The sequence below is a fragment of the Lepidochelys kempii genome, chromosome 7 (genome assembly GCF_965140285.1).
Source record: "Lepidochelys kempii isolate rLepKem1 chromosome 7, rLepKem1.hap1, whole genome shotgun sequence".
NCBI lineage: Eukaryota > Metazoa > Chordata > Testudines > Cheloniidae > Lepidochelys > Lepidochelys kempii.
This window is the reverse complement of record NC_136386.1, coordinates 56,828,333-56,853,898: the sequence shown is the minus strand read 5'-3', so window position 1 is coordinate 56,853,898 and position 25,566 is coordinate 56,828,333. Positions and strand designations below refer to the sequence as shown.

Sequence of the window (25,566 nt, the reverse complement as noted above, 5' to 3'; positions counted from 1 at the left end):
ACTCGAAAGAGGGTGGATCATGCCTGCAGTGCATCCCTTCCCCTGGATACAGCTACGGCTAAGAAATTAACCTCTCCACAGCTTACCCCGGAGCCACAGAAACGTCCCAGGCGGGGTGCGGTGCTGTCGTAGCCGTCGTAGATCTCCATGTAATCGTAGCCGCAGTCGGCCTCCTCCTCTAGTTCAAATGTCTGAAATATTAATTCGACTCCATAGCCATCTTCTGCCACGATAACCCAGTCGCAGTTGGACTGGCCTGGGTAATTGTTATCCCCAAACTGGGCATGGGAATACAGCTCTTTAGTTTGTACGTCAGCCTTCAGGCGCCCGCCGCACTCTGGAGCAAAGAGACAGCACATTGTACAGCCTTCCTGAATATCCCCACTGCTCAACACAGCCTAGACATCTCCTCCCAGCATCGCCCAGCAGGGAGAGCTGGGGAGCGCCTGTCAAAGGGGCACATTTAACAGTGAGGGGAGACCGACTGCCAAGGGATGTGGTAAAATCTCCAGTTATCTGGAGCCTCTGAATCAGGACTGGATGTCTAAGAGATTATTGTGTTCCTGATTCAACTGTGTTGGGCTCAATAGAGAGATCAGTTGGTGATCTCTATGGTCTGTGCAGGTCGGACCAGATCATCATGAGGAGCCCTTCTGGCCTTAAAATCTAGGGGACTTGGCTACACGGGGAAAATTACACTGACATAGCTATGCTGGTAAAACTCCGCATGGGGACACTTACCCTCAAATAAGAGCGCTTTTTCCTGGTTTCGTTTATGTTGCTTTGAAAGTAGAATAAGCTAAATCAGGGGGAAAACACTCTTATTCCAGGATAAGATTATCCATACGTAGATTATTACTGGCTACAGCTAGGCTGATAATTCTCCCCATGTAGACAGCACCTAGGAGGCTAGAGGTTAGAACAGGCAAGTCCCATACAGGTGGGAGATGGTTGGCATGAATGGTACAATGCAATGGATGCTCCAGTTGCTTGTTGGTTTATATTTGCTGGTTAACACTCAGATTGGGTCATTTCTTTGGGAACAGCTTTATCGTGACCTGTCTAGTCTTATGTGAATGGGTGCTGTCGGATTCTGGGAGTCTCTCTTGCCCTGTCAACATACACAGTAAGAGTTGCAGCTTTCCCAGTGTCATTGGAGTAGCAGCGGAAAACCCAGCTTACCTGTGCTGTGCTTTGCCTGGAAGCCTTTTCTTTGCACAGATGCATCGGAATAAAACCTGAGGAACATCTTGTTAGCAGATGCCACCACTGGATCCGGTTTCTTACTTCCACAGAAGCGGCCAAGGATGGGCGACTTGCTGTTGGGGCCGTCGTACATTTCCAAGTGGTCGTAGGCGCACTCCTGGTGCTGCTCAATCTCAAAGTCATTGAATGTCTACAACGCAAACATCAACAGAGAGAATTAGACCTCTCCATGAGATGTGAAAGAAACTGACACTCCTCTGACAGTATTTAACACAAGGTATAGGGCAAAGCAGGGTATACCAGGAGAAATGCTGCCAAGACCGTATGGTGTTTCTCTCCCCTTGTAGCACCCAGTCAGACACATACAAGAGTGGAGTTACTTGCTTTTCTGGAAAAAGCATAAACAGAATTAATGCCTGATTGCATGGGTGAATGTGGACGTGGGGCTGTGGATAAATCTGGTGGCTTTTGAGGACCATGTTATATATTCTGTTACCATCCCCCACAAATACATTAACAGAACATTAAGGTCAAGCACTGAATAGTTAGGAAATACCTAAGTTAAGATTGCCCGGGCAATCTTAACTGTGCCCCCTTGTGCATATGCATTATGATACAGTCTTTAAAATACAAGATCACATACTATTTTTCCCCCACAGGACCCCTGTGTCATTCAGTGCATGGGTACTTATTCAATATTTCTTTTTAGCCCTGTCACTCAGTGTGTGGCCCCAGGGCTTCCACACACCATCCAAATCCTGCACTGAATATAAAGTATGAATTTCTTCCTGGGTGTTTCTATGGTGCTCACCCCATAGTATCTGAGTGCTTCACAAACACTGCTGAATGTACCTTTGCAACAGAAGCCTTTGGAATTAGCTGGTGGCATTATCCCCATTTTACAGCCGGGGAAATGAGGCACAGACCGAGGCCAATACTGTTAGATGTTTCCATGAATTTTGTGTGCCCAATCTGAGATATCTACAGCCTCAGTTTTCAGAGAACGTAGCATTCTATGGCAACTTTATGTTCGAAGCACAGCTCCTGACAGCTGCTGTAGATGGGAGCCCCCAGCAGTTCCACACATCAGGCCCCAGGTGTCTCAGGCTGAACATCAGAAAAAGAGGACCACACCATTAGGGGCCACCTGTGAAAACAGTAGGTTAAGTGAGTTGCCCAGCATCACATAGGGACTCCATGACAGGAGAGAATCCAGTTCTCCAGGGTGACATTCAACTTCCTCTTCTCTTCCCTGCCTCCTTCACTGCACACCTTCCAACTTCTGCAGGGCCTACAGACAACAGCCTCCTTCACTGCAAAACCTTGATTCATCCCCAGAGCTGGTCCAGGCTGTGCACTGAATGAGACAGTTGGGGGAAAATAGCATGTGATCCAGTAATTAAAGACTGTACCATAACACATAAGCACGGGAAGGCTGACAAAAAGTTGAGGTGCTCCCAGCTCTACCTCTCCTTCAGGTCAGCTATGGTCATATAGAAAACTACCAGAACACCCCAAAGCTATACTCAAGCTCTGGATTGATTCATAGTGTTCACACGTGGGAAATGTCTCTCCTCACGGTCATATTTTTTTGTCCTTCTGCAGCCTCTTCTATCTGAGGATCACAACATATTTTGCCACTATTCAGAACGGGATTAAGGATTTAATGGATTAGTAACAGGCTAACTGATGGATCTCTAAAAGCAGAGGTGAGCAGGGAATCATTAAACAACGGAGATGTTGCTAATGGGATGCTGCAGGGATCCTTGCCAATATTACTAGTCACCATTTTTATCAGTGATCTGGAAGTAAACCTCAAATCCCTGCTGATAGAGGTTGGAGATGACAGAGATTGGGGGGAGGGGTAAACAATGAGGAGGAAAGGGCGATCTGGATTGCTTGGTAAATGGGCCTTTTACAAATACAATGTGTTTTTATACAGCCAAATGCAAAGTTATCCATCTGGGAACAAGGAACACAGTGACTCTGAAAAGGATTTAGAGGTCACAGTGGACAAGCAACTCACATGAGCTCTCCGTGCGATGTTGTGGCAATGCGATCCTTGGATGTATCAACAGGAGAATAGTGAACAAGAGAAGGGAGGTGATTTTACCTCCGTCTATGGCACTGGGGAGACCAATACCGGAATACTGCATACAGTTCTGGTATCCACATTTTAAGAAGGATGTTGAAAAACTGGAGAGTAGGCAGAAAAGAGTCACAAAACTGATTTGAAGACTGGAGAAAAATGCCTCACAGCGACAGACTTAAAGAGCTCAATCTTTCCTAAAGAAGATTGAGAGGTGGCTCAATTATATTGTATCTAAGGTACCTTCTCATGGAGAAAATGCCAGGTACTAAAGGGCCCATTAGTCTAGCAGAACAATAACCAATGGCTGGAAGCTAAAGCCAGAAAAATTCAACTTAGACTTAAGGCCCAATTATTATTTTTTTTAAAGTGAAGGTGATTAACCATTAGAACAGACTATCAAGGTGGATTCTCTTTGTCTTCAAATCAAGACTGGATGACTTTCCGGAAGAGATGCTTTATCCAGACACAAGTTATTGGGGTCATTGACAGGGTAACTGGGCGAAATGCTACGGCCTTTGACATACAGGAAGTCAGTGAGTGCTCAGACCTTGTGGTCAGCGCAGGAGTCGGAGTAAGGAGTCGAGACAGGGGTCAGACAGGAAACAGGCGCTGGCACCAAGGGCCAGGGCTAAGACAGCATCCCACGAGTCGGAGCCAAGGGTTTGAGCTGGGGCAGTCAGAAATCAGGGCAAGAAGGGTCAGGAGCTGGAGATAGGGCAGGGCCAAAGTCAGGAATCGGGGACAGGGCTGGGAGCCAGGTGGCAGACAGCAGGGTCTGTAGCCAGCAGCAAACCAGGATCCACCTTGTTGCACAGACAACCTCCTCTGTCTCCTTCTGGCTTAAATAGTTATTTGGCCCAATCAGGGGCTCTGGGGCTCCTCCAATCAGGTGCCTGTGGGTGGTACCTTCGGTGGAGTGTAAGGCCTTACAGCTCCCAATTCTCCAGTCGCTTGCAGAACTGTCGGGTGGTAGAAGCCCGCGGGCCCAGGGATCAGGACCTGGACATCCCCACAGTCAGACGAGATATTCTATTGGTCCCCTCTACTCTTAAGCTCTATGAATTAATGAGTGTCACAATTAATCAGCCCCACACCTCTCACCCTGAGGGAAATCAATATTATCTCCATGCCAAAGAAGGGAACAGGTGGGTCCCCCTCCCTGTGCACTAAACCCATGCAGGCCGTCTCCTGCAGACTCACAAATAGAACCCAGGTCACTTGATATGCAGGGCTGTGCTGTAGTCACAAGATCGTCAGTCCTCTGTGGTGCTCTCATCACCCCGGGAGCCGTTCCAGTGTCTACAGGATGCTGTGTGCTCAGCAGAGCATGTCAGTGCCTGTATTATGCACCAAAGTGTCAATCAAGAATCGGTGCCCTCGGGGTTCGACATCCCCCGCTATGCATGGGACCTCGCGTAAACGAGGCCGATCTATTCCAAAGAAACCCAGCAGGAGGAGAGAGACAGATAGCTATCACCACGTCGGATTTTCACATGCTTCTAAGTCCCATTTTCAGAAGTGACTTAGCCACTCAGGAGCGTATTGACTTGCAGTGAGACCGAGGCTCCCAAGGCATGTTTCAAAATTATTCTTCATCCCTGTCTCGGGAGCCTCCAAAGGAGAGTCAGAGTTCAAGGCCAGAAGGGACCACTGAGTCTAGATCATCTAGTCTGACCTTCTTTGTATCACAGAGGGGTCTGCTCTCTGGGTAGCATGAACCACAGTGCCTCCCAGTTCACATGGGCTGAAAGCTCTGCCCACAAGGCTCTGAAAGCTGCTGAGAAGGTTTTTTTTTTTTAAGTTACTCCAGGTCAGGAGTAACTTAAAAAAACCCTCAGGAGTCAGCTCATTGCCTACACACAGAGCCACACTCAGGGGTTCCCATTTACAACACGTGGTGGGAGCCATTAGCAACCAAGATCAGCCCTACATCCTGAACAGGAAATAACTGCCTCTCCCCAGGAGCCCTGTGTATACTAGCAAGTGCTTGCAAATGTTGACTCTCATAGTATCACTGTGTGTCTTGGGATAAATGGCTAACTGAAAATCCTGACTGATGAGACAAATAAAGGCATCTACCATCAAGCAACAAGCTACGGTCTCTTTAGCTGCAGTTTCCTGTCACATCCATCATGAATGCCCTTGGTTTGTTATACTATTAACTTTAAAGCACTCTCACCCATTGTACCGGTGACCTGTGAAAAGGTTAAGGAGGGTACATATTGCTGCAAAAGGTGGGGTGGGCTTTGCTAACAATGAGAAAGATAGCCCCATTATTTGAAGAAACCTTTGTGAGAGGAGAGTTGGTCCAGTGGTTAAGTCACTGAACCAGAATTTGGAAGACTTGAGTTCAAATCCCGGTTTCGCCACTAACTTCTGTGTAGACCTATAATCTACCCTGTACCTCGGAACTTTATTTGTAAAATGGGGTGCCATTTCACACACAGGGATGCTGCAAGAATAAAGTCCCATTCGTGATGGGAGGTGCTCAGATAGTACCGTGAGGAGGGATGCTAAGGGTCTGTTTACACTGCGAAAACGAACTCTTGTGCGTCAAAGCTCCAGTTCAACTGACTTGGGCTCATGCTACAGGCTAAAAAGGGCAGTGCAGAGATTCCAGCACAAGCCCCAGAGCCTGGGCTCTGAAGCCCGGGCTTTGAAGCCTGGGCTTAGGATGGATCTCAGAGCTCCAGCGGGTTTGCGTTTTTTCCCCCCCCCAGAGCAGATGTAGCCCTAAATACCTAGGCAAATAGATCCTGTTTACAAAGGGGCAATGGGAGGATGAGGACGGGACAGTGTGCACTCACTATACCTGTACTAAAGGGGGAGTGGGGTCCACCCCAGACCTCCTCCCCCAACAGCTCTTTGGCAGCACTAACATCCAGCATGACCATCCGCAAGATCACTGCCTTTTCCACCTCCTGCCTGTTACGAGCACAGAGGGGGCCACAGTCTGACCAGCTCCATCTGAGCCACTCCACCCCCCAGCCCACCCAGGCCCCGGGTAAAGTGCAGAGGTCACTCACCCCTAGCACAGAGCAGGTGGGCTGGCAGAAATGACGCTGTTTGTAAAAAGAAAAGCAGAGTTAATCCCCCACCCCTCCCCTCCCCCCGGAGTTACTCACGATTTTCACCCGGTGGCCAGGAGTTGCGGAAACGTTCCAGGTGCATTCCTTCCGGCTGGGGTACTTATCGGGCCAGTTTGGACTCGCCATTGTTCCTTCTGCACTGCTCACTTTGTGCTCACAGCCAGCTTGGGAGAGAGAAAACCCAGTCCCCTCATCAAGTCTCTGTAGCTGTAATGCGTTAGAGGCAGCTCCCAGGCCAAGATGTGGCAAAACAGAAGGATTTAATCATGGAAGAGAGACTCTTTTATAAATGCTGTGTAACACCGCGCCACTGGGAGGGCTGTCAGCTTCCAGGACGGGACAACCTGGGACCTCTGGATCTTAAGGTGTGATCCTCAACTGCCGGAGCTGCAACACCCATCTCTGTTAGCCACGGCTGCAGCAGGCTCATGTGTTTCTGTGGCTCAGAGAAGGACAAAGCCCCACCCTTCAGGGTTACAGTTCTATCTCCTATACCGTGATGGGGGAGCGGTAGGGCAAGTGCACTTCCTTGTCTCAGATGCTGAGCTTCCCCACAGAACCTGTGTGCGTTCTGCTCCCACCCTGGGCAGAATTCTCATCTCCCTCTCTCCCCACCTTGCCCTCACTCCTTCAGGTACCTGCTTGGCCCAGTAGTGCTGGAACACAAGATGGCCTTGGGTGAGCACTGTGATTTGGAGGGCTCAGACCACAAGTGTTTGTGCTGCTCACAAGTATTCGGAGAGTTTGGCCAAGTACATTTTCAGTGCCTCGGGCTGTGTCTGTCTGCTGCTTGCCTTGTATTTGCTGGAGCTGGGTTTTCATTTCCATCTGATGGCTGCTCAGGGGCCTGCATGAACGGAGGGAGTGGTCTCCATCCACTGATGTTGTCCTCTGTTCACAAAACCCACAGCCACGCTCTGTTGCCAAACTCAGCAGACACACCAAGCAGCGGTAAGCTCGAATTGCAGGCAGCTTGTACTGCCCTGTCTGTGCTTTACCCTTATGTGGCTAAACACAAGACTCCAGTCTCCATAACTCAGGTTTTTACCAGCCCCAGATTTGCTCTTGAAAGATGATTTATTCCTGCTGTGAGAGTTACTGGACCAAGCCTGTTCAGCACTCCAACCTCAGTAAGAACCACTTGCATTCACCGCTGACCCTTTCGCTTGGGCACAGTGGGGACAAGTCTGCTCTTGCCAGACAACACTATGGACTCGGGAGATCACTGAGGAGATGCACATCTGAGGTGCTGCCTACTTATGAAGATTGGCTGAAGCAAATCTCCACGATAGCATTAAATGCAAAAATTACCCCTCTCCAGCCAACTTCTGGAAGAAAAGTGAATTATTGTCATACGGACACCGGAAATAGCTACTCTCCTTGGGCCTAATTAACTACCGGCACCAATACACACACATCCATAGGCTTCAATGGAACTCAGTTTCTTCACTCCGTCATTCCTTTCTCCCTCTCCCTCGTGTTCTGGTTTTGGAGCCACTCTCCTCTGTATTTGCAGAGGTTTTCTGGAGTCAGATCACTTTCACCAGAGCCAGAAGGCTAAGAGTTTCAAAGGAGACTCAGGGGTCTGTCTACACAGCCCACGGCAGCAAGCCACCCGGCCTGGCTCAACAAACCTAGGCTTGCGCTGCCGCCCAAAAAACAGCTGTGCAGACACTGCAGCTCAGGCTCAGAAGCCTTGGGAGGCGGGTGCTCCATAGCCCAAACTGCAACTTTGGAGTGTTTCTACACAGCCATTTTTACAGTGCTGGTGTGTGCCCAGAAACCTCAAGTCCCTCGACATGGGCTGGGAAACTCTGTGTAGAGCAGCCTAAATCAGCCCTGAAATTCAATAGAAGTTGAGCCACTACCTCCCTTGGGCTCCTTTAACAGCTTAGGCTGAGAGGCTGTCATTGGTGCATCTGCATTATGCTCTGTAAAAAGGCTTTTGTTCACCTGTCCTTACCCACGAATTATCCTTTGCTTGCTGCATTATTTACATTGTTTAGGGAAAACTAAACAGCAGGTTTGGAAATAAATCGATGCTTCCTTGCTGCAATTAGCGGTGCTCACCTTCTTTGCAATCGTGGCCGTTTTCATGCAGCATAAACCCATTCCTGCACTGGCAGACGTAGCTCCCAAACGTGTTGACACATTCGTGCTGACATCCGCCGTTGTCTTTGGAGCATTCGTCTTTATCTGGGGAGGGGCAAATGAACAGCACTTAATTCCGTGTCGAGACCGAACCAAATCTGATGCCAGCTGGGAGCTCTCTGCTAGGGTAGAGAACTAACCTAAATCTCAGTCACTGGATCAGGTCCAGCCACTTTGCTCTTTCACTGTCCTTCCTCACAATACAACAAACTACATGGGTCTAGCACATAAAGTACATTTTAAATGTTTCCCCCAATTTATAATTAAACACAAAAGTAACAAAGCTTGAATAGATGAGTATAGCACTCAGGAAAACTAGCAGGCAAAGGTAGCAGTCCTGGCAAAAATCCACTGACCCATCTTTATACTGGCAACCCTGCTTCATGTTCTCCAACGCTCAGCTCTGTGCTGATGCCCCCTTAAGCAGCTTCCCTCTGCTCATTGCCAGCAGCTCCCCAGTTCCTCCACTCGCCAGGTGTCTAGTGGAAAGAGCTGTCTGCTGCCCAGAGGGTCTGTGGCTGGTGCAGAGAAAGAGGATGCAGGCAGGTAGAGAGAGCTGCTGCCAGGTAAGCTGCCCCCCCCCCCCCCCGTGACTGCAATGTGCCACAGCAGGAGCAGAGAGATTGGGCAAAGAGGCAAGCAGATGCCTTCACCCATGGCTTCCACAAGCCACGAGAGCAGAGAAGATGGGGAGATAGGTGCGTGGCTGCCTGGTCAGCAGGAGGGGGCAGTTTTACGGGGCCGTGTGGTATGCTGCACACAGGAGACAGTGGAAAAAAGCAATGAACGAGGTATAGATAGAGAAGGTAGATCAGACCCGTCTATTCGACCTTTCCCATAATACAAGCACATCGGGCTGTGTGACAGAACTGAAAGGTAACATTTAAAACCGATGAAAGGAAACACTTCCACATAGCGCATGTGTGACAGATCTGGAAATTTCCCGCCATATCCTTGGGAGACCTTACTGAGTTAAGTTTAAGTATATTCAGGGTCCATTGTACTAAATGAACAGAGGATGTAATTGTAGGTGGAACTGCCTGGAACATCTCGAGGGGGGAGGTGTGACAGATGTGAGACCTGGGGGTTCAAAGGACAGTACTGAACAGTGTGGACTTTTGGAATAAAAAGCGTTAAGTGGCTTTCCTGGGGAATATCCAGGGGCAGGTGAATGCAAATTCCTCACTTCTGGTTATGCAAAACCCCAGACTTTTGAAGCTACACCCAAAGGAGAGGGCCTTTGTCGGCTGATCACCTGTTACATGAGGCCAAGATCAAAGGTTCAAGCTGTATAAAGGAAACACTGAGTTTTTCCTGGTTGTTCTGGTTCTGAATCTGAGACAGTTATGAATTTGCTACCACGGGAAAGCCGGTTGTGAGGTTTGAAGCATTGACACCTACCAGAGCCCGACGTTGGAGCTGAGGGGTGACCACTGGGATGCTTTTGGGCATGCATTTAGGTTCTTTTATTGTTTTTAATATTTTTCTCTCATACCTTCGAAGAGTAAACAAAATGCATATGCTGGTCTGCACAGGCAGTCTGGCTTGTTGGGAATATCAGTATAGGCAGGGAACTGTGCAGCCTGGAAAAACCCCAGTCAAGAGAGAGATATACACACAGGTCTCTGCCCAAGAAGGGTGATGGCTGAAAAGCCAGGAGCTGAGAGTGGATGGCCTTTGTGGAGCATGGCAGGAGAATACCGGTGTGCTTGCCCTGAACTATGACCGCATAATTAACCTCTGGAACTCTCTGCCACAAGGTGTCATTGATGCCAAGAGCCCAGCATGATTCAGCAGAGGACTGGACATTTATATGATAACATCCAGAGCTATGATAGTAAAGATTGAAGGGATCTAAACTCTCCTGGTTCAGGGCAAAAGCCAACTTCTAATTACTGGGGGCCAGGATGAAGCCTTCCCTAGAGGCAGGTTACCTCAAGTCCTGCCTGCTGTGCCCTGAAAGGTCTGGTGCTGGCTAGTGTCTGAGACAGGACACTGGGTGATCTGCTGCTCTGCTGAGTCTTCAGAACTGGATGTCTTCCTAAAAGGCATGCTTTAGCTCAAAACACAAGTTCTGGGCTTGATGCAGAAATTACTGGGAGAGGTTCTCTGGCCTGTGTTAAGCAGGTCTGGCCTTAAAACCTAAGGATCTGCAATCCCATATGGCAATTCCTGCATTGCTAGGGTAACACGCAGCAGCCGATGTGTCATGGAAATGAATCGTGCAGAATTCACCGCCCCTTTCCAGTGTTGGGAGACAAGGGAAGAGGGAGAGATGGTACACAGCAATAATGACTTTCATACAGCAGAAGGCAGAATGTAACCACTGATGCCATGAATGGCCAGACTTAACAGCACGGAGATGCACATTCACACGAAGCATGCGGTGCTCCCGTACACCCAGGACAGCCAGTGCTGAGAGCTTTCCTCCCCGAGGGACACAGCCACGTACCGGAAAAGAAGTGGACTTGGAATCCCTTTTTGGATACCGCGTTGTCCGATTTGAATTCCAGTCTCAGGTTGTTGCTATAGGATGTGATCACTTCCGGCTTCTCCGAGCCACAGAATTTGCCATGGAGCTTGGAATCAGAAGCCAGCCCACTGCGAACCTCCACGTAGTCGTATTTACAGACCTGCCAAGGGACAGTCATTTTTCACAGCGTGGGGGAGTTGGGCACACTGCATTGCAGATGTAGGATACCAAACAGCAAGTGTCCATTTCCTGAGTGACACGGCAAGTGACACCATACACAGACTTGCCCGCCACCAGTAACACTCCCCCGACCCAAGTCACTTAATGCCATCAACTCCTTCACTTCCTGCTCCATCTTGTAGTATACTTGCATTTGTCAGAATGGTTTTAGTTACATTTCATTTCTCTGTATGGTGCTTATCTGGCCCCCGTTACCACCTGAGCACCTCACAATCTTCAATGTATTTCTCTCCTCACCACAGCTCTATGAAATAGGGAAGTGCTATTATCCCGATTTTACAGGTTCCTGTCAATCCCCAGTAACGCTCTTAGAGAAGCAGTCTCCAGGAAAGAGGGACTAATAACAGTTACAAATGGAAAATACCCAGGATACGTACTGCTATAGGAACAAGCTCATTTGTAACAGAAATAGCTTAGTACTTCTCCACTCCCTGTAGATTTACAAATACAGACCAAAGGAAACAGATTCTGTTCTTTAAAGAAAGTCTTGCTAACTACTGCCACTTGCTCATTAAATCAAGGGCTGAGAAACAATGAGAAGCCCCCAAACCAAAACACAACACCGGGTCTCCTCTCAGTACCCCAGGATCTTATCAGGCTCCAGGCCAGTCAACAGCTGCGCCTACAAAATACATGGACCAACTACATACATCATTGCCTTCCAGCTCAAAGACTTCAAACTGCAGAGAGATCCGGTACTGGGCTGGAGCGACCACCTGCCAGACGCAGTTTTTGTTAGTGGGATATTCCTTGGGCCACCCAGGGCTCGTGATGGTCCCATTGAGCTTGGTGATGAAGCCCCCACAGGCAGCTGGAGAGGCAACAAACGAACACAAGGTTTACTTGCTTCTGTCCAGACAGAGAAAAGATCGTGCCACATTGTTCACTAGGAAACAAGTCAGCGCTAACTTGGAGCAAGGCAAGGGCACGTGTTTCCAATCCCAGCATTCAGAATGGATTTTAAAATAGCCAGGAGTGGGGGAGAAAATGGAAAATCACTTTCGGGCCACATCCTCGGCCAGTAAAAAACCAGCAGAGCTCCACTGAAGCAGCTAGACCTTTGCCGATCTACTCCAGCGGAGGATCTGGCCCTTAGTGCCACGGTCGCCTTTCAGGATTGGTCTCTACTGGACTTTGCACCTCAAGTTCAGTGACAACCAGTTAACTTGGGGTAGTTAACAAGACTGTGCAGGCCAACGTGGGGATTCCTCAGACATTTGTTCTACACTACAAATAGTTGCTCTTTATTGTAGAGAGCAGCCTAGAACAAACATTCATAGCCTTCATCAAGCGTGTAGGGTGTGCCCATGCTAGCCTTTACAAACACTGCCTGTACCTCCACGGAGTGCCAATCAGTTGACTAGAGCTTGAAAAACTCTAGTAAAGACAAACCCTTTGGGCCTTTGGTAGTTTATAATTTACAGGCCATATCTACGTCAGGGAAAGGTTAGCACACCCCTTTTCCTAGTGAGGATAAAGCCAGTGTCTTTGACGACTCGCACTTTCTCATTAGTGGCCCATTTTCTTTAGAACTTCACTAGCTTTTGGCTTTGTCTTTGCTGCAAAGGAGGTGTGATTTTACATCAAGGCAGCTAACTAGGGTCAATTCTCTAGCTGTAAAATGCTAGTGGGGACAAGGCAAAAGTAGCATTTACCTTCATGTAACTAGTCGAGGTCAACCTTACACCCCACCCCACCACCACCACCACCTGGCGTTGACCCCAGCTAGCTCTATCATGGTAAAAGCTACCTGTGCCTTGTCTCCACTAAGGTTTTACATAGAGCGAGCTAATACGAGACAGCTGTCTTGACATAAAACAGACACCTTTTCTGCAGTGTAGTTTCATACTGCCCTGTTAGTACTTCAGTGTTTCATGGCTTTATTAGAGTTCAAAGTCTAACAAGGCACTGAATGCGTTATCTCGACAGTCCAACCTATAGAGGAAATGGGATAACGGAGCACCATGGCAGCGGAGAATAAAAATATTTCGGTTCTTAGACAGAATATTTCAGATTTCAACTTGTCACTGAAAATTCAATGTTTTCCATGAAAATTCTGATGAAATCTAAATTTTCGGTTTTGTCAAAATTTTCCACGGGGGGCAGGGAACCATTATCAAACCAGGTCCACTTAACTATTCTTAATTGTGGGGGCCCCCCACCAACCATGCTCTCCACTCTGCAGGCTACTGACCCTCACAGCTCTTTTTATCAGCCGTCAGCTCGTAGCCAGGTTCACAGGCGCACTTGTAGCTGCCCAGCGTGTTCATGCAGCGTTGCTCACACCCACCGTTGTCTGGCCGAGAACATTCATCTACTTCTGTGGGGAGGAAAAGGCAACAATTCAAGCTCTCCTCATGGCCCGATCCCCACCTCCATTTTCATAGGCAGCGCTCGCAGGCTGGAGGACCAAAAGAGCAGCTGAAGAGGTCTTGCTGGCCGGTAGGGGCTAAAGCAGTCTTGCCCTCACCAAGTAGGGGGCATACAATTAGCATCGCCAGCCTGCTGGCACCACAGTGGCCTTGCCACCCAGCAGGCATTGAAGTGACACTTCCAGTCAACATCATTGGAAGAGGAAGCGAGGTCTCTTCTTGCAAAGACTTTGCTGCACTTTGCCCTCATTTGCAATGACACTCCTGATTCTTTTATTAGCACCCAACACTAAAAGCAGGCAGCCTGCGTACGAGCAGCCTTGGGAACAGTGCTTTGCTCCCACCAGCCTAGGAAGAGACTGGACTTTGAAACCTGGCTTTTCTGATCAGATTTCTACACCTTGTGCTGCCATTCCAATGCCCAAAGGTCTGATTTATTGGCCTCTGAACCCATTTCCTGGTTGTAGTTCATCCCCCCCACGATGCTGTAGGGAAGATGGGTGACCGTTTATAGTATTAGTGATACCAATTTTACAAAACAGCAGTGAACTTACCGGATATACCATGTAAGGTATCAGTGGAAAAGTTATGATTGGCTAAATATGATAATCATGTTTATATGTATGTATCATCTCTGTATTGAGAGTTATAAATATGGGTGGTATATTTGTATAACAAACCTGTGCTGTGTTTCTGGGTGGACACCCCCAGACAGATTGGCATCAGCACCATCCAGCCTGCTTAATGGCCCATCAAGTGCAATCAGCTGTACAATCAGGGGCAGCTCTACCAATTTTGCCGCCCCAAGCAGTCACCGCCGAGCTGCCACCGAATTGCTGCCGCGCCCAGAAGAGCAGCGGGGCTGCCGCCGAATTGCTGCCACGGGACACGGACTGCCACCCCATTCTCAATGCTGCCCCAGGCACCTGCTTGGAAAGCTGGTGCCTGGAGCCGGCCCTGTGTACAATTAACCCATTGAGAGAAGGCGGGGCTATGTCTATGAGTCAACAGGACATGTAGGGACATGTCTGTGGACAGGGGACTCCTAGAGCTTTTCCATGCCCATGTGCTGTGAGCTTGCGTTTGGGACAAAGAATGTACAAGCCACATGGCAAAGGATATAAAGGCAGCTGCATCTTCTCCATTTTGCCTTCAATCCTGCTTCCCACCTCTGCAGTAACTTCTCTGCAAACTGAAACTTTGAACAAAGGATTGACCGACCTATCCACACTTTGGATGTGCTCCAGAGGGACTCTACAAGCCATCAAACTCACCAATGCTGCTAAGAACCTGATATATGGACTCTGAAGTCTTATGTATCTGATTGCTTTGACCATTGAGCAACTCTCTTCTCTTTCTTTTATAATAAAATCTTTAGTTTTAGATGCTAACGGATCAGCTGGCAGCATGGCATTTGGGGTAAGATCCAAACTAATATTGACCTGGCAATGTGACTGGTCCTTTGGGGATCAAAAGAACATTTTGTATAGTGAGCAGAGTTTTAAATAACTCCTCACCTTACTGGACCTGTTTGCTGATTGGGAGCTAGAGAACTGGAATGCAATAAAGGGGGCTGTGTGGGGATTTCCTTTTTTTAGCTTCTTGATAACCAGTGTGGGGGATCTGGAGCACAGTTTGGGATTGGTTGGTGAATCTTACTACTGTGTTAACCACCAGTTTTGGGAGTATCCGCTCTCCTTTTTGCGGCCTGCCCAGACCTTGGCATTTTCAGCGTGGGCTACCCTAGGCACCTCAAATCACCCCACCCCCCACCCCCAAAAGGGTTGTTTTGTTAAGAGAAGCTGGTAAAGGTTATTGCTACATTGGTTTGGTGGGGACAGCCTCGCCAACACGATCTCTTTGGAAGCCTTGCCACCGAGTTGGGAAAACACCAGAGGCGATAACCCCACACTGAGAAGAGACCGTTTCCCTGCTTCTGTTTACAGGCTCACCGCTAAGAAAACCCCTCCCATTCGGTAAGTAAGCCATTCCCAAACAGCTGTCTATGAACGGACGGTGCTCTGTGGCTGGTCATGGGATGCTGTTAAACTGCAGTGAAAGGCAGTTGATTAACACTGGGCCACAGTGTCTGCGTTAGCCTCTAGAACTCTGCTTCTTCACTGCCAGGCTAAGACAGAATGCCCATGTGGGCTAAGACACAATGCCAGACTTCCTGCTCCACTTTAAAACTGGAGAGGAAGTGGGGTTAAATCATTTGCATGAGACAAAGCTTAGGTCATGGTCACTGGAGGTCCTGCAGCCATTTTCATAGACTCATAGAACCACAGAGTTAGAAGGAACAGTAAGGGTCATCTAGTCTAACCCCTGCCAAGATACAGCATTTGTTGTGTCTAAAAGGTGGGGATGTGAGCTCTGGGGTCCTGGTCGTTATACTTCACTAAGAATTTACCCTGGTGGTTTTAACTGGAGAACAGGGTGGATAAAAATCAATGATTTTTTTAAATCGGATTTTTTTGATAAAATGCTTTTTGAGGAAAAAAAACTATCTAAAGATAGTTTTAATTAAGATACATTATAGCTCAAAGATTTCTCACCATGGAATAGGGATTATAAATTCTAATTCTATAGTATGAGACAATATATTCATGTAATGGTTAAGAAAAGTTTTGTAAATGAGTTCCAATAGTTCATGGATTAGGGACCCAATCTTACGGGATTCCAGGGGTTTCTGGATAGATTATTTAGATTAATTTTTCTATCTACCCAGTGGGACTCAGTGCTCAGTCTAGAAGATACCATCAGAGATGCTAAGTTTTGCAGTTCTCAGACTGTGGATTTGTGTCTCCAGAGATAACATGTTTGTTATCAGCAAAAACGTTTTAAAATAAATAAATAATATGGAGAGATGAGAAATAACAGACCTCAACCCTGTTGTCCCTCTGCAAATTTGTGTACACAGATTCAATCCCTTATGTCTCTCTAAAAGTGAACAGTTTCAAAAAGTTCAATGAATAGAAGATTGTTGGGGGCGGAATAGATCTGGACAAGGAGAAGAAGTCTGGAGATAAATGTGAGAAGGGAGGGACAGGCAGTAGAAACAAAAGGGAAACTGTTTGAGTAGCATATTCCAGAAGTCTTGAGGTCTTTCTGAGTGTAGCCTTCATTGATTTGAGATTTCCCATACCTTTCTCTCACTAGAAGGGAAAACCTATAATGGCAGCAGGCCATAAAAAGAGATCCAGTTTTGGAATATTTTAATGAAGTTCCTCTACCTGTGGGGAAGACAGGCATGCGTGCAAAATGCAAACAGTGCAGCAAAGAAATGCAAGGCCTGGTCACCCAAATGAAACAACACCATGAGACGTGTTCCTTCTCACGAGGAAGCTGCGTTGAAGATGATGAAAGGAACGTGTCTGAACATGCAGGATCTTCAGGTTGGTAAACTTTTTTATTTCATACTTCTTTCTTAAGGACTGCCTGTCTTCCTTCTGGACTATTCTTGAATTCTCATGTTTGAGTAAAAAATATAGTTGTTACTCTATGGTACTATCATTTTAGATGCAGTTGTGATAAAAAAATAAATAGCTGAAATAGGCAGATCTTCCTTGTACAATTTCACCTTTAAAGTAGTACTGAGCATCAGTGAATGCAATGAGTAATACTAAATGAGCAGTATGGTAATAATAATTGAACAACTGCATTGACTTATTTTGTTTAGGAGAATCCATCCTCAACATACAGGATTCTGAAGACTATCCACCTTCAAGATCACCATCATTTTCTATAGTTTCAGAGTTATCTGCCAATGATAGTGTTTCAGTCACATCATGTGTGTCACATAGCCACAGTATATCACCTGTAGCAAAAAGGGGAAAAAATCTCTATGACCCAGAAACAACCATAGATAAGTTTGTGATAAGAACCAGCACATTTACAAAACAGTAATTGATGGAAAAATTGCCCGGTTTGTTTATGCAACTAACTCTCCTTTCCGTATGATTGAGAACCCACACTTCATTAACATGGTTCAGTCATTAAGACCAGGATACAGTCCACCCAACAGAGCAGATGTCGCAGGCAAATTGCTGGATAAAGTGTATGGAAGAGAAATTGAACAATGTGCAAAAGATCTAGAGGGTAAAATTGTTAACCTGAGTCTTGATGGGTGGAGCAAAGTCCACAATGATCCTGTTGTATGTGCTTGTGTGACAACAGAAGAAGGGAATGTCTTCCTTACAGAAACAACTGAAACATCAGGAAATGCACACACAGCAGAATACTTACAAGAAGTAGCAGTAAAAGCTATAACAAACTGTGAAAAAAAATGCAAATATCTAGTGGCAGCTTGGTCACAGACAATGCTGCAAATGTATCCAAGATGAGAAGAAATTATTTAGAAGAGAGTCCCAAGCCAACAACATATAGTTGTAGGGCTCATTTGATGCACCTCCTAGCCAAAGGCTTCAGTGTTCCGGAAATAGAGGCTAATGTTGTTGAAATTGCAAAATACTTCCTTAACCACTTTGCAGCAGCTGCTCTGAAAAAAATGGAGGAACCAAGTTAACTCTCCCACAAGAAGTAAGATGGAACTGAGTGGTGGACTGTTTTGAGCACTGGCCTAATCTGATGACAGTTTGTGAACAAAATCGTGAACAAATAGATGGCACTGTCACAGCCAAAATTCTCAACATTGGGCTTACGAGAAATGTTGAACACACACTGAGTACCCTGAAGCCTATTTTTGTAGCCTTGAACAAAATGCAGGGAAGTAGCTGTTTTGTTGCTGACGCTGTTGAAATTTGGAAGGAACTGAGTGAGATGTTAAAAAGAGAAATATGCAATGACAGAGTTCGATTACAAGCATTAAAAAAAAAAAAATGGGACAAGCACTATCTCCAGCTCATTTTCTTGCAGATATTCTCAATACTCGGCACCAGGGTCAAACCTTAACTGCTGAAGAAGAAGAGTTGGCTATGACATGGACACCCAGTCATCATCCCTCCATAATGCCAACTATAATAAACTTCAGAGCTAAGAGTGAACTGTTCAAGAAATATATGTTTGCTGATGAGGTTTTAAAGAAAGTCACACCAGTAAGCTGGTGGAAGTCACTTAAGCACTTGGATTTAGAGACTGTTGAAGTGATAATCTCACTTTTAACAGCAGTAGCTTCTTCTACCAGTGTATTTTTCTTCCTTTGGACTAATTCATTCCAAATTGAGAAATCGTTTGGGACCTGAAAAAGCAGGAAAGCTTGTTTTTCTTTTCTAGATTATGAACAAACAGGAAAATGAAGGTGAAGACGACTGAGTTAGCTGCAGAAGCCAATATTTTAAGTTTCTCATGTTGACCTGGCTGACATAGTCTATTTAATTTTGGGGTTTTTTTTTTTAATATTTCATTTAAATATTTAGTTAAAAACAATTTAACAAAAACAAACCTGATTTTAAAAAACTTGAATGTTTAAATTCAAAAAAATCATATTCTTGTTTTGTTAAAATATTATGTTTGCTGTTGAAGAAAAAAAATCCAGAATACATAACATTGTTGTTTTAGTTAAATAAAACAATTTAAATGTCTGTCTAGTGATGTTCTCCTAATACAGCATGGCAAGAAAATCCTCCAAACATTAATGATTAACCTGTTGAATTGGAGATAGTTCACCTCCCAATGACTTCATAAATATCTGCTTCAATTACCTTTGGTAAATGAAATAACCAAACAATCATTCATTTTCTGATATAGCTGTAAAACTAATCTGAAAAGTTTTCAAAATAAATCACTTAAAAATGTATAGTGTGTACCTTCAAAAAATGAACCCTACATTTATCTCTGAGTTGTGAAGAATATGTATTAAGGTTATACCAACCAATAAGAATGCACTTTTATGTAGAAATCCATGATTAAATCAAGTCTTCCTAACTAGTGATTTAAACCATGATTTGAATCAATTTGATTTAAATCAAATCCAACCTGTTGGAGAACTATTTATCTTCAGTTCCTGACCTAACCTGCTTTGTACTGTTTAGGAGCAGCAATGTCCCACTCCAGAGAAGGCTGCATTTCAGTACAGGCGAGCGTATAATGCTTTGGGATGCTTCCAGATGAAAGGTACCATATAAACCTAAGACAGTCACATCATTATTAATATTATATGCACTTCAGAGATTGTCTGCATAACTGAGGACTACTCTAGCTTCTCCGTAAGGACAGCATGGAGTAGCATAAACTAGAATAATCCCAATGGTCACATTTCTGGCTTGAAGACAAGGTAATCCCTCATTTTTGGTGCCTCATCGCCTGACTGTTGGACCTGAGTAGAAGGCTTAGCCCTTAAGGATTGATCCTGTATAGGTTCATGGCTGGTTTATTCTCAGCGTTTAAAAGTTAGTGTCCCATGTTCTCATAAAGCACAGATTTCAACCACCTTCTACTCAAGTTTTTTAAGCTGTCGGGTGCTTTGTATGTTTCATGTTTCTTCCAAACAATGCAAGACGCACATTAAATTCCTGGTTATTACAAAATTCATTAAAACACAGGGTGCCCCCAGAGTTGACTAGCTGAGGACTACAATGGCAAGTTGCCAGGAAGCTATGGGCCCCATTTGGTCTGTTTAAAATGGAGAGGGGAAGGCAGCCATTTCCCCTTTAATAAGGAGCTACGTAGTCTTCAGCTCCCAGCCTGCCCTACCCCAAGCAGTTTGCAGTCTTCAGTTTAGACAGAGGCCTTATGTTGATTGTTGCCTGTGGGCCACATTGCTAAATATTATGGCCTGGACTTGGCCCATGGGCCATCCTTGGAGAGAGGTCTCAAGTGTCTCTGATTGAGAGGTTTCATCTTAATGAAACCACCTTAGGGTCCAATGTGTAATCCATACCTTTAAAGAAATTTGCTGCAAACCCTGCTTTATTGATGGACCCATCAGATGCAAACTTCATCCACACTTTATTTGAGCTGGATTTGATATCTTCTGGCTTCTCGTAGCCACAAAAGTGTCCAATCAAAGGGCTGTCCTCAGTAGGGCCGTCTCGGATTTCCAGGTAGTCATAAGCACAACTATCATGCCTCTCAATCTGCAGAGGGAAAGGGAACATGCCAACAGAGGTCACCCACTTCACTCAGCCCCATCAGATTCTGTTTAGCTTTAAAGGATCAGAAAGCACACATTGATTCAATACAGTCAAGGCAAAGCTCTCTGGCTCAGCTGAAGCAGGGCTCATCTTTTTCCCCCAGGCTTTTGAAAGTGGGGAATTGTTAAGAGGGGAACGGGGGTGGGGGGCGGATTTGTGGTGGATCAGCTTAAAAATGCAATACACCCAAGTTCAGCAACTGAAGTTACGTTAACGGTGCCTGGAGCATGGGGACAGGTGGTCCTAAGTAACATTCCTCTCAATCAAAAGTAAAACAAACAAACAAGTGGAACAGACTTTGGACCTCAAGGTTACCATCAGCCTGCCAATCTGCAAAGCACATTATCAGTTGTATGGTTTAAAATGTAGTTTAACTGAATGTGTAATTTGTGATTACTGACGTAGCTACGGATCGGTCTCAGCTCAGCTCCCAGGTGACAGCACAAAAAAATCCCCATCATAACTTGCCCCTTGCTGTTCATCCAGGCAGGGCTGAGGTGTATGGGCAGGGCAGCATGGGGAAAGTTTGCCTAGTCCCTTATTTCAGTGAAGAGGGCCTGAAGGACGGGCTCAGACCCTACCTTCCTGCCCCTCCATTTTCTCTTCAGTTCTTGGATCTTTACGTTTGTTTTACACACTTCTGATGTTCAATATCTGCTCTGATCATGGGTCCAAAGCACCCACCATATCATGCTGCCTTCTCACAAGGGTATTGGGCCTGGTGGGACCCACTGGATCTTCTGCTAGTAGCCTTGAAGCCTCTTGCCTGCATCACGGGGCTGCCATCGAATCCCCTGCAGCCCCTTGAGATGCAGCGTCAGAGTGTTATATGGTTTTAGTTGTCTTGCCTTCACATGCCACCTTCCAATGAGACTCTGGTTCCTATCTACAAGAGTTGCCCTCCTCAGGCTCAGCCGCAAGGAGGGGCAAATCCAGGGGATGATCTCGAAGCAGGGAAAGAACATCCCTACCCGCCAGCCAGCATGCAAAACACCAACTGGCAAATAGCTCAAGAACTAGGGCTCCTTTGCTTTCCCAGCAGGATACCAAAGTCTCCGCACTGTGGCCACACCTCATGAGTGACAGCAAAGGAGGGAGATGAGCAACAAACTAAGCAGCTTGGGGAATGCCCTGGGGTTCCATAGCCAACCCATTGGAGTTGATGGCCCTTGTCTGGACAAAACAAGCAGAGACTGGAGAGAACAATCCTGCACTGGCCTTTACAAAAGGAACAGATGGGAGCTAAAACATAGGTCAAGAAGACACGGCATCAGGGTCCGGCACAGCCTATTTCCAGCCCTGCTACTTCAGAGTCAGCAAAAAAAAATCAATCAAATCAGAATGCACCTGGCCAGTAGTGCAATGCATAGTGCAAACACTGGGTAAAAATCCTTCCTGACCTCTGCAGAGGCTGGCTGCTGTCCTGAAACAGGACACTTTATTAGACATTCACAAATGCCACTGCTGGCCCTAAACTGATCTATGCTCCAGTCCTGCCCCATTGAAAACAGGGGGAGTTTTGCTCCTGACTTCAGTGGGAGCAGGATCGGGCCCCTAGACACAATATGATTTGCTAATCTCCATTCACATGGGGTGAAGAGGTATCTTCCTTTTGTTTATTCAAAATTTATCAACCATTAACTTCATTAAATAACCCTGGGATCTCATGTTACATGACAGCGTAGTACAGAGGGGCTCATCAGTTCTAAGCCCCAATTTAATATTCTTACATAGCTCACTTATTGTAAATCCTGTAATTTCTCCTTTCAAGGCTAAATAATCCTAGTTGCTGCAAACTCATCAGATGTAAGCTCCATCTCAACCTCTCAGCAACCTTCAAGTTGCTCTCTCTAATTTCTACTTTTCTATGAAAACCTGGCTGGAACGGTCTGTCCCGAGGTCTTTATGGCTACTATAAGATTTTAAAGGGGGAGGGGGAAGATATGGATGTGTTCCTGGGTGATGCAGTCTCAATAGATCTGTGCAGGGTTGGCTAGGGAATCAATGTCCTGTGCATTCTGCAGTCTGATGGCAGGAATCCTCTCTCAACATTCCCTGCAGGCAGAGTGTCCTGATGGGTAGTGCAGGGGACTGGGTGCCAGGACTTCTGGGTTGTATCCTGGCTCTGCCACTGCGTGAGCCTGAGTAATTTGCTTCACTGTTACCTTGTACTCCTCATCGTTTGTTTGCTGAATCCTTTGGTTCTCATCTTATACTTTGATAGCGAGGTCTTTGAGGCAGGGCCTGTCTTCCTTAGGTGCCCAGACAGAACCAAGCACTGGGACCTCTGAATGCTACTGTGATACACAACACCACTAACAGGCTGTCAAGCAGTTTGCGGTCCTCAGATAAAAGTGTTATAGATGGATTATCTGGAGAAGCAGCCAAGGAGGCACACACAGTACACACTTTTCATTGATGATAGTGGAGTCAGGATTGGGCGGAAATAATTTTCTAAAACAAACATTTAGGGGGAAAATTCCCCAGTTTTTACAAATTGTACATTCTCTATCATACGTCCTTTTTACAGTCTCAAGGGCTGCCGTGTTAGTTTGGTTTAAGAGCACACACCTCAAACCTCTCACCTCAAATGCTTGGAACGTGAGTCCTACATGAAACCCCTCGGAAACCATGATCTTCCAGATGCACTCTTTGGAAGGTCGGTAGTCATCTGGGTAATTGGGAGACTGAATCTGGCCAGCATCCTTGTGAATTTCTCCACCGCAAATCGCTTCACAAAAACAAACACCACATGGATGGGATTACACATTGTTTCCTCACCAAATGCCTGCTCCCAGCACACCCTCTCCCCTTGCAAATCTATTCTAATGACACTCATTCTACAAGGCCTCCAAACAAATTGTGAAAGGTATTAAAAGCCTAACATGATTCTGCTTAGTGCCTCTTGTCTTGCTGTGTCCGCCCCCAAGGATATCTTGCTCTCTGGGACAGGAATTGTTTGGACAGTTGTGTCTGGTACATCACTTAATAATGTAATCATCAAATAAATAATAGCAATCAGACATGAAATGAACATTAAAGCCCACAAAAAAAGCAAAGTGAAATCCTGCCACTAGATGGCACTGATTGCAAACATAATGTGAGTTCATGGGAAGATGTGCCTAAAGATAAAGGCCGATCTAATACAGCTGCATTGCATTGCATATGGTCTCATATGTATATGCATCCCCAGATGCTCTGTAGACTTAGAATCCGGGCACAGGCATTTCTCTGTGCAGGCAAGAAGTTGGGCAACACAGAGGTCGGACTGCACATTGCAAGTGTAGAGCTGGGACTTGGAAAAAGGGCCACAGAGAAGCAAGTTGCAGTAGACAAGGTTGGGGCTGTTTTCCAAATAAAACTTTTCATATTGGTAGGAGGATCAAATCAAGGAAAGAAAGCTCGACATAGGAATAGGTAACAGCAGTTTATGCTATCAGCACCAGGAGCTGCGTAGAGAACGTGTGTTTCTTTTTTAAACCGTACTTAAAGCTTAGATTTATTTTTTAAAATCAGCCTTAAAAAAATGAAGATACGCTTTCAGAGCCTAGTGTGACCTCTGCATGGGATCTGTGGGTAGGTTTGTACAGCACCTTGCACAATGGGTCCCGATCCTGAAACTGAGCACTACCATAGCAAACATTAAGTAACAATGTGCACATTAGATTTCCAGCACTGAATCCAAGCAGCTCTATGGAGCTGCTTCTCAGAAACCAGGGTGACAATGAATGGCGAAGCTACTGGATAGACTTGCCTCCAGATGAGTCACAAAACCAAGACCCTGACTATCTTAGAGATTCCATAGCATTTCTGTGTTAACCAACTCCAGTAGCCTGGCTACTCATTGCAACTTAGGTCTTCCTGTTAGCCCCACCTGCTGCAGTCTCAATTGGAGAGCTATTAGTCAATTCCACTCCTAAAAATCATCCTGTTTTAGTGGTGTTAGTGCAGAACGGCTGCTGCATTTCCACCCCATCCCCCCTTGTAGCAGCTGCATTTCAGCAGTGGGTTAGCGAGTCCTAAATCATGTGGAGCAGCCGTAGCCACTCTGTAGTTCAAGCTGAAGCGAGTTTATTATAAGCCCAGTTTTTAGAAGGCTTCCCTCCCTTCCCATCGTCCCTAAGAAGAACCCAACTCCCCTGAAATTTTACACACAGGGGGTCTCATCCCTGTGTAGATTTAGTCTGGGAAGTTTGGTAAAGTTAGCGGAAAGGGTTCTGAAGTTATGGTATCTTTAAAGGTTTCAGAGTAACAGCTGTGTTAGTCTGTATTCGCAAAAAGAAAAGGAGTACTTGTGGCACCTTAGAGACTAACCAATTTATCTGAGCATAAGCTTTCGTGAATTGAGCTATAGCTCACGAAAGTTTATGCTCAAATAAATTGGTTAGTCTCTAAGGTGCCACAAGTACTCCTTTGGTATCTTCAAAATAGCTGCACTCATTTTTTTTCAAACTTTTCCTAAACTGTGTTTGGCTCCACAGTGACCATGCCTATAAATTCCTAATTTGCTTCCATTTACTGAGGAGTGAGGCTGCAAGTTCCTTTGACAGGTACACGGAACAATACTGAAATATGAATGGACCTTTCTAACTCCAGGCTGTGTTGTAGCTGTTGACTGGAGAGGACTGCAAGGGGACAGGATTCTTATAGGGCACCAAGGGAACTGAGAGAGAGGCAACTGGAAGGGAAAGATTGGAGGTGGCAGGATGGCATGGAGCTGTGATCCCTGATGTCAGAATTTGGGAGACTCTTAGAAGCAGGAAGTGGGGATGGATAGAGGGGAGCAGCTGTCTGGTGGAAATGGAGTGGGGTTGATGAATGGGGGGCTCAGGGAACGGTGGAAAGTGTAAAT

General features: G+C 46.1%; 1 protein-coding gene across 5 annotated transcripts in view; it reads right to left on the bottom strand.

Annotated features, from left to right (window-relative positions):
* Nucleotides 1-25,566, bottom strand: part of TLL2 (tolloid like 2) — a 180,354-nt gene that overhangs the window by 5,730 nt on the left and 149,058 nt on the right. For 4 of the 5 annotated variants that reach the window (XM_073352984.2, XM_073352982.2, XM_073352985.2 and 1 more), the window contains 9 exons: nt 23,300-23,445; nt 20,462-20,657; nt 13,446-13,571; nt 11,902-12,062; nt 10,991-11,171; nt 8,458-8,583; nt 6,424-6,551; nt 1,183-1,396; nt 87-337 (listed from right to left, as the gene is read on the bottom strand). In XM_073352984.2, coding sequence (XP_073209085.1) covers nt 87-337; nt 1,183-1,396; nt 6,424-6,551; nt 8,458-8,583; nt 10,991-11,171; nt 11,902-12,062; nt 13,446-13,571; nt 20,462-20,657; nt 23,300-23,445 — 1,529 coding nt within the window. Of the gene's footprint in view, nt 1-86; nt 338-1,182; nt 1,397-2,059; nt 2,354-6,423; nt 6,552-8,457; nt 8,584-10,990; nt 11,172-11,901; nt 12,063-13,445; nt 13,572-20,461; nt 20,658-23,299; nt 23,446-25,566 lie in introns of those variants that run through there. The other variant, XM_078853778.1, reaches the window with a different exon arrangement.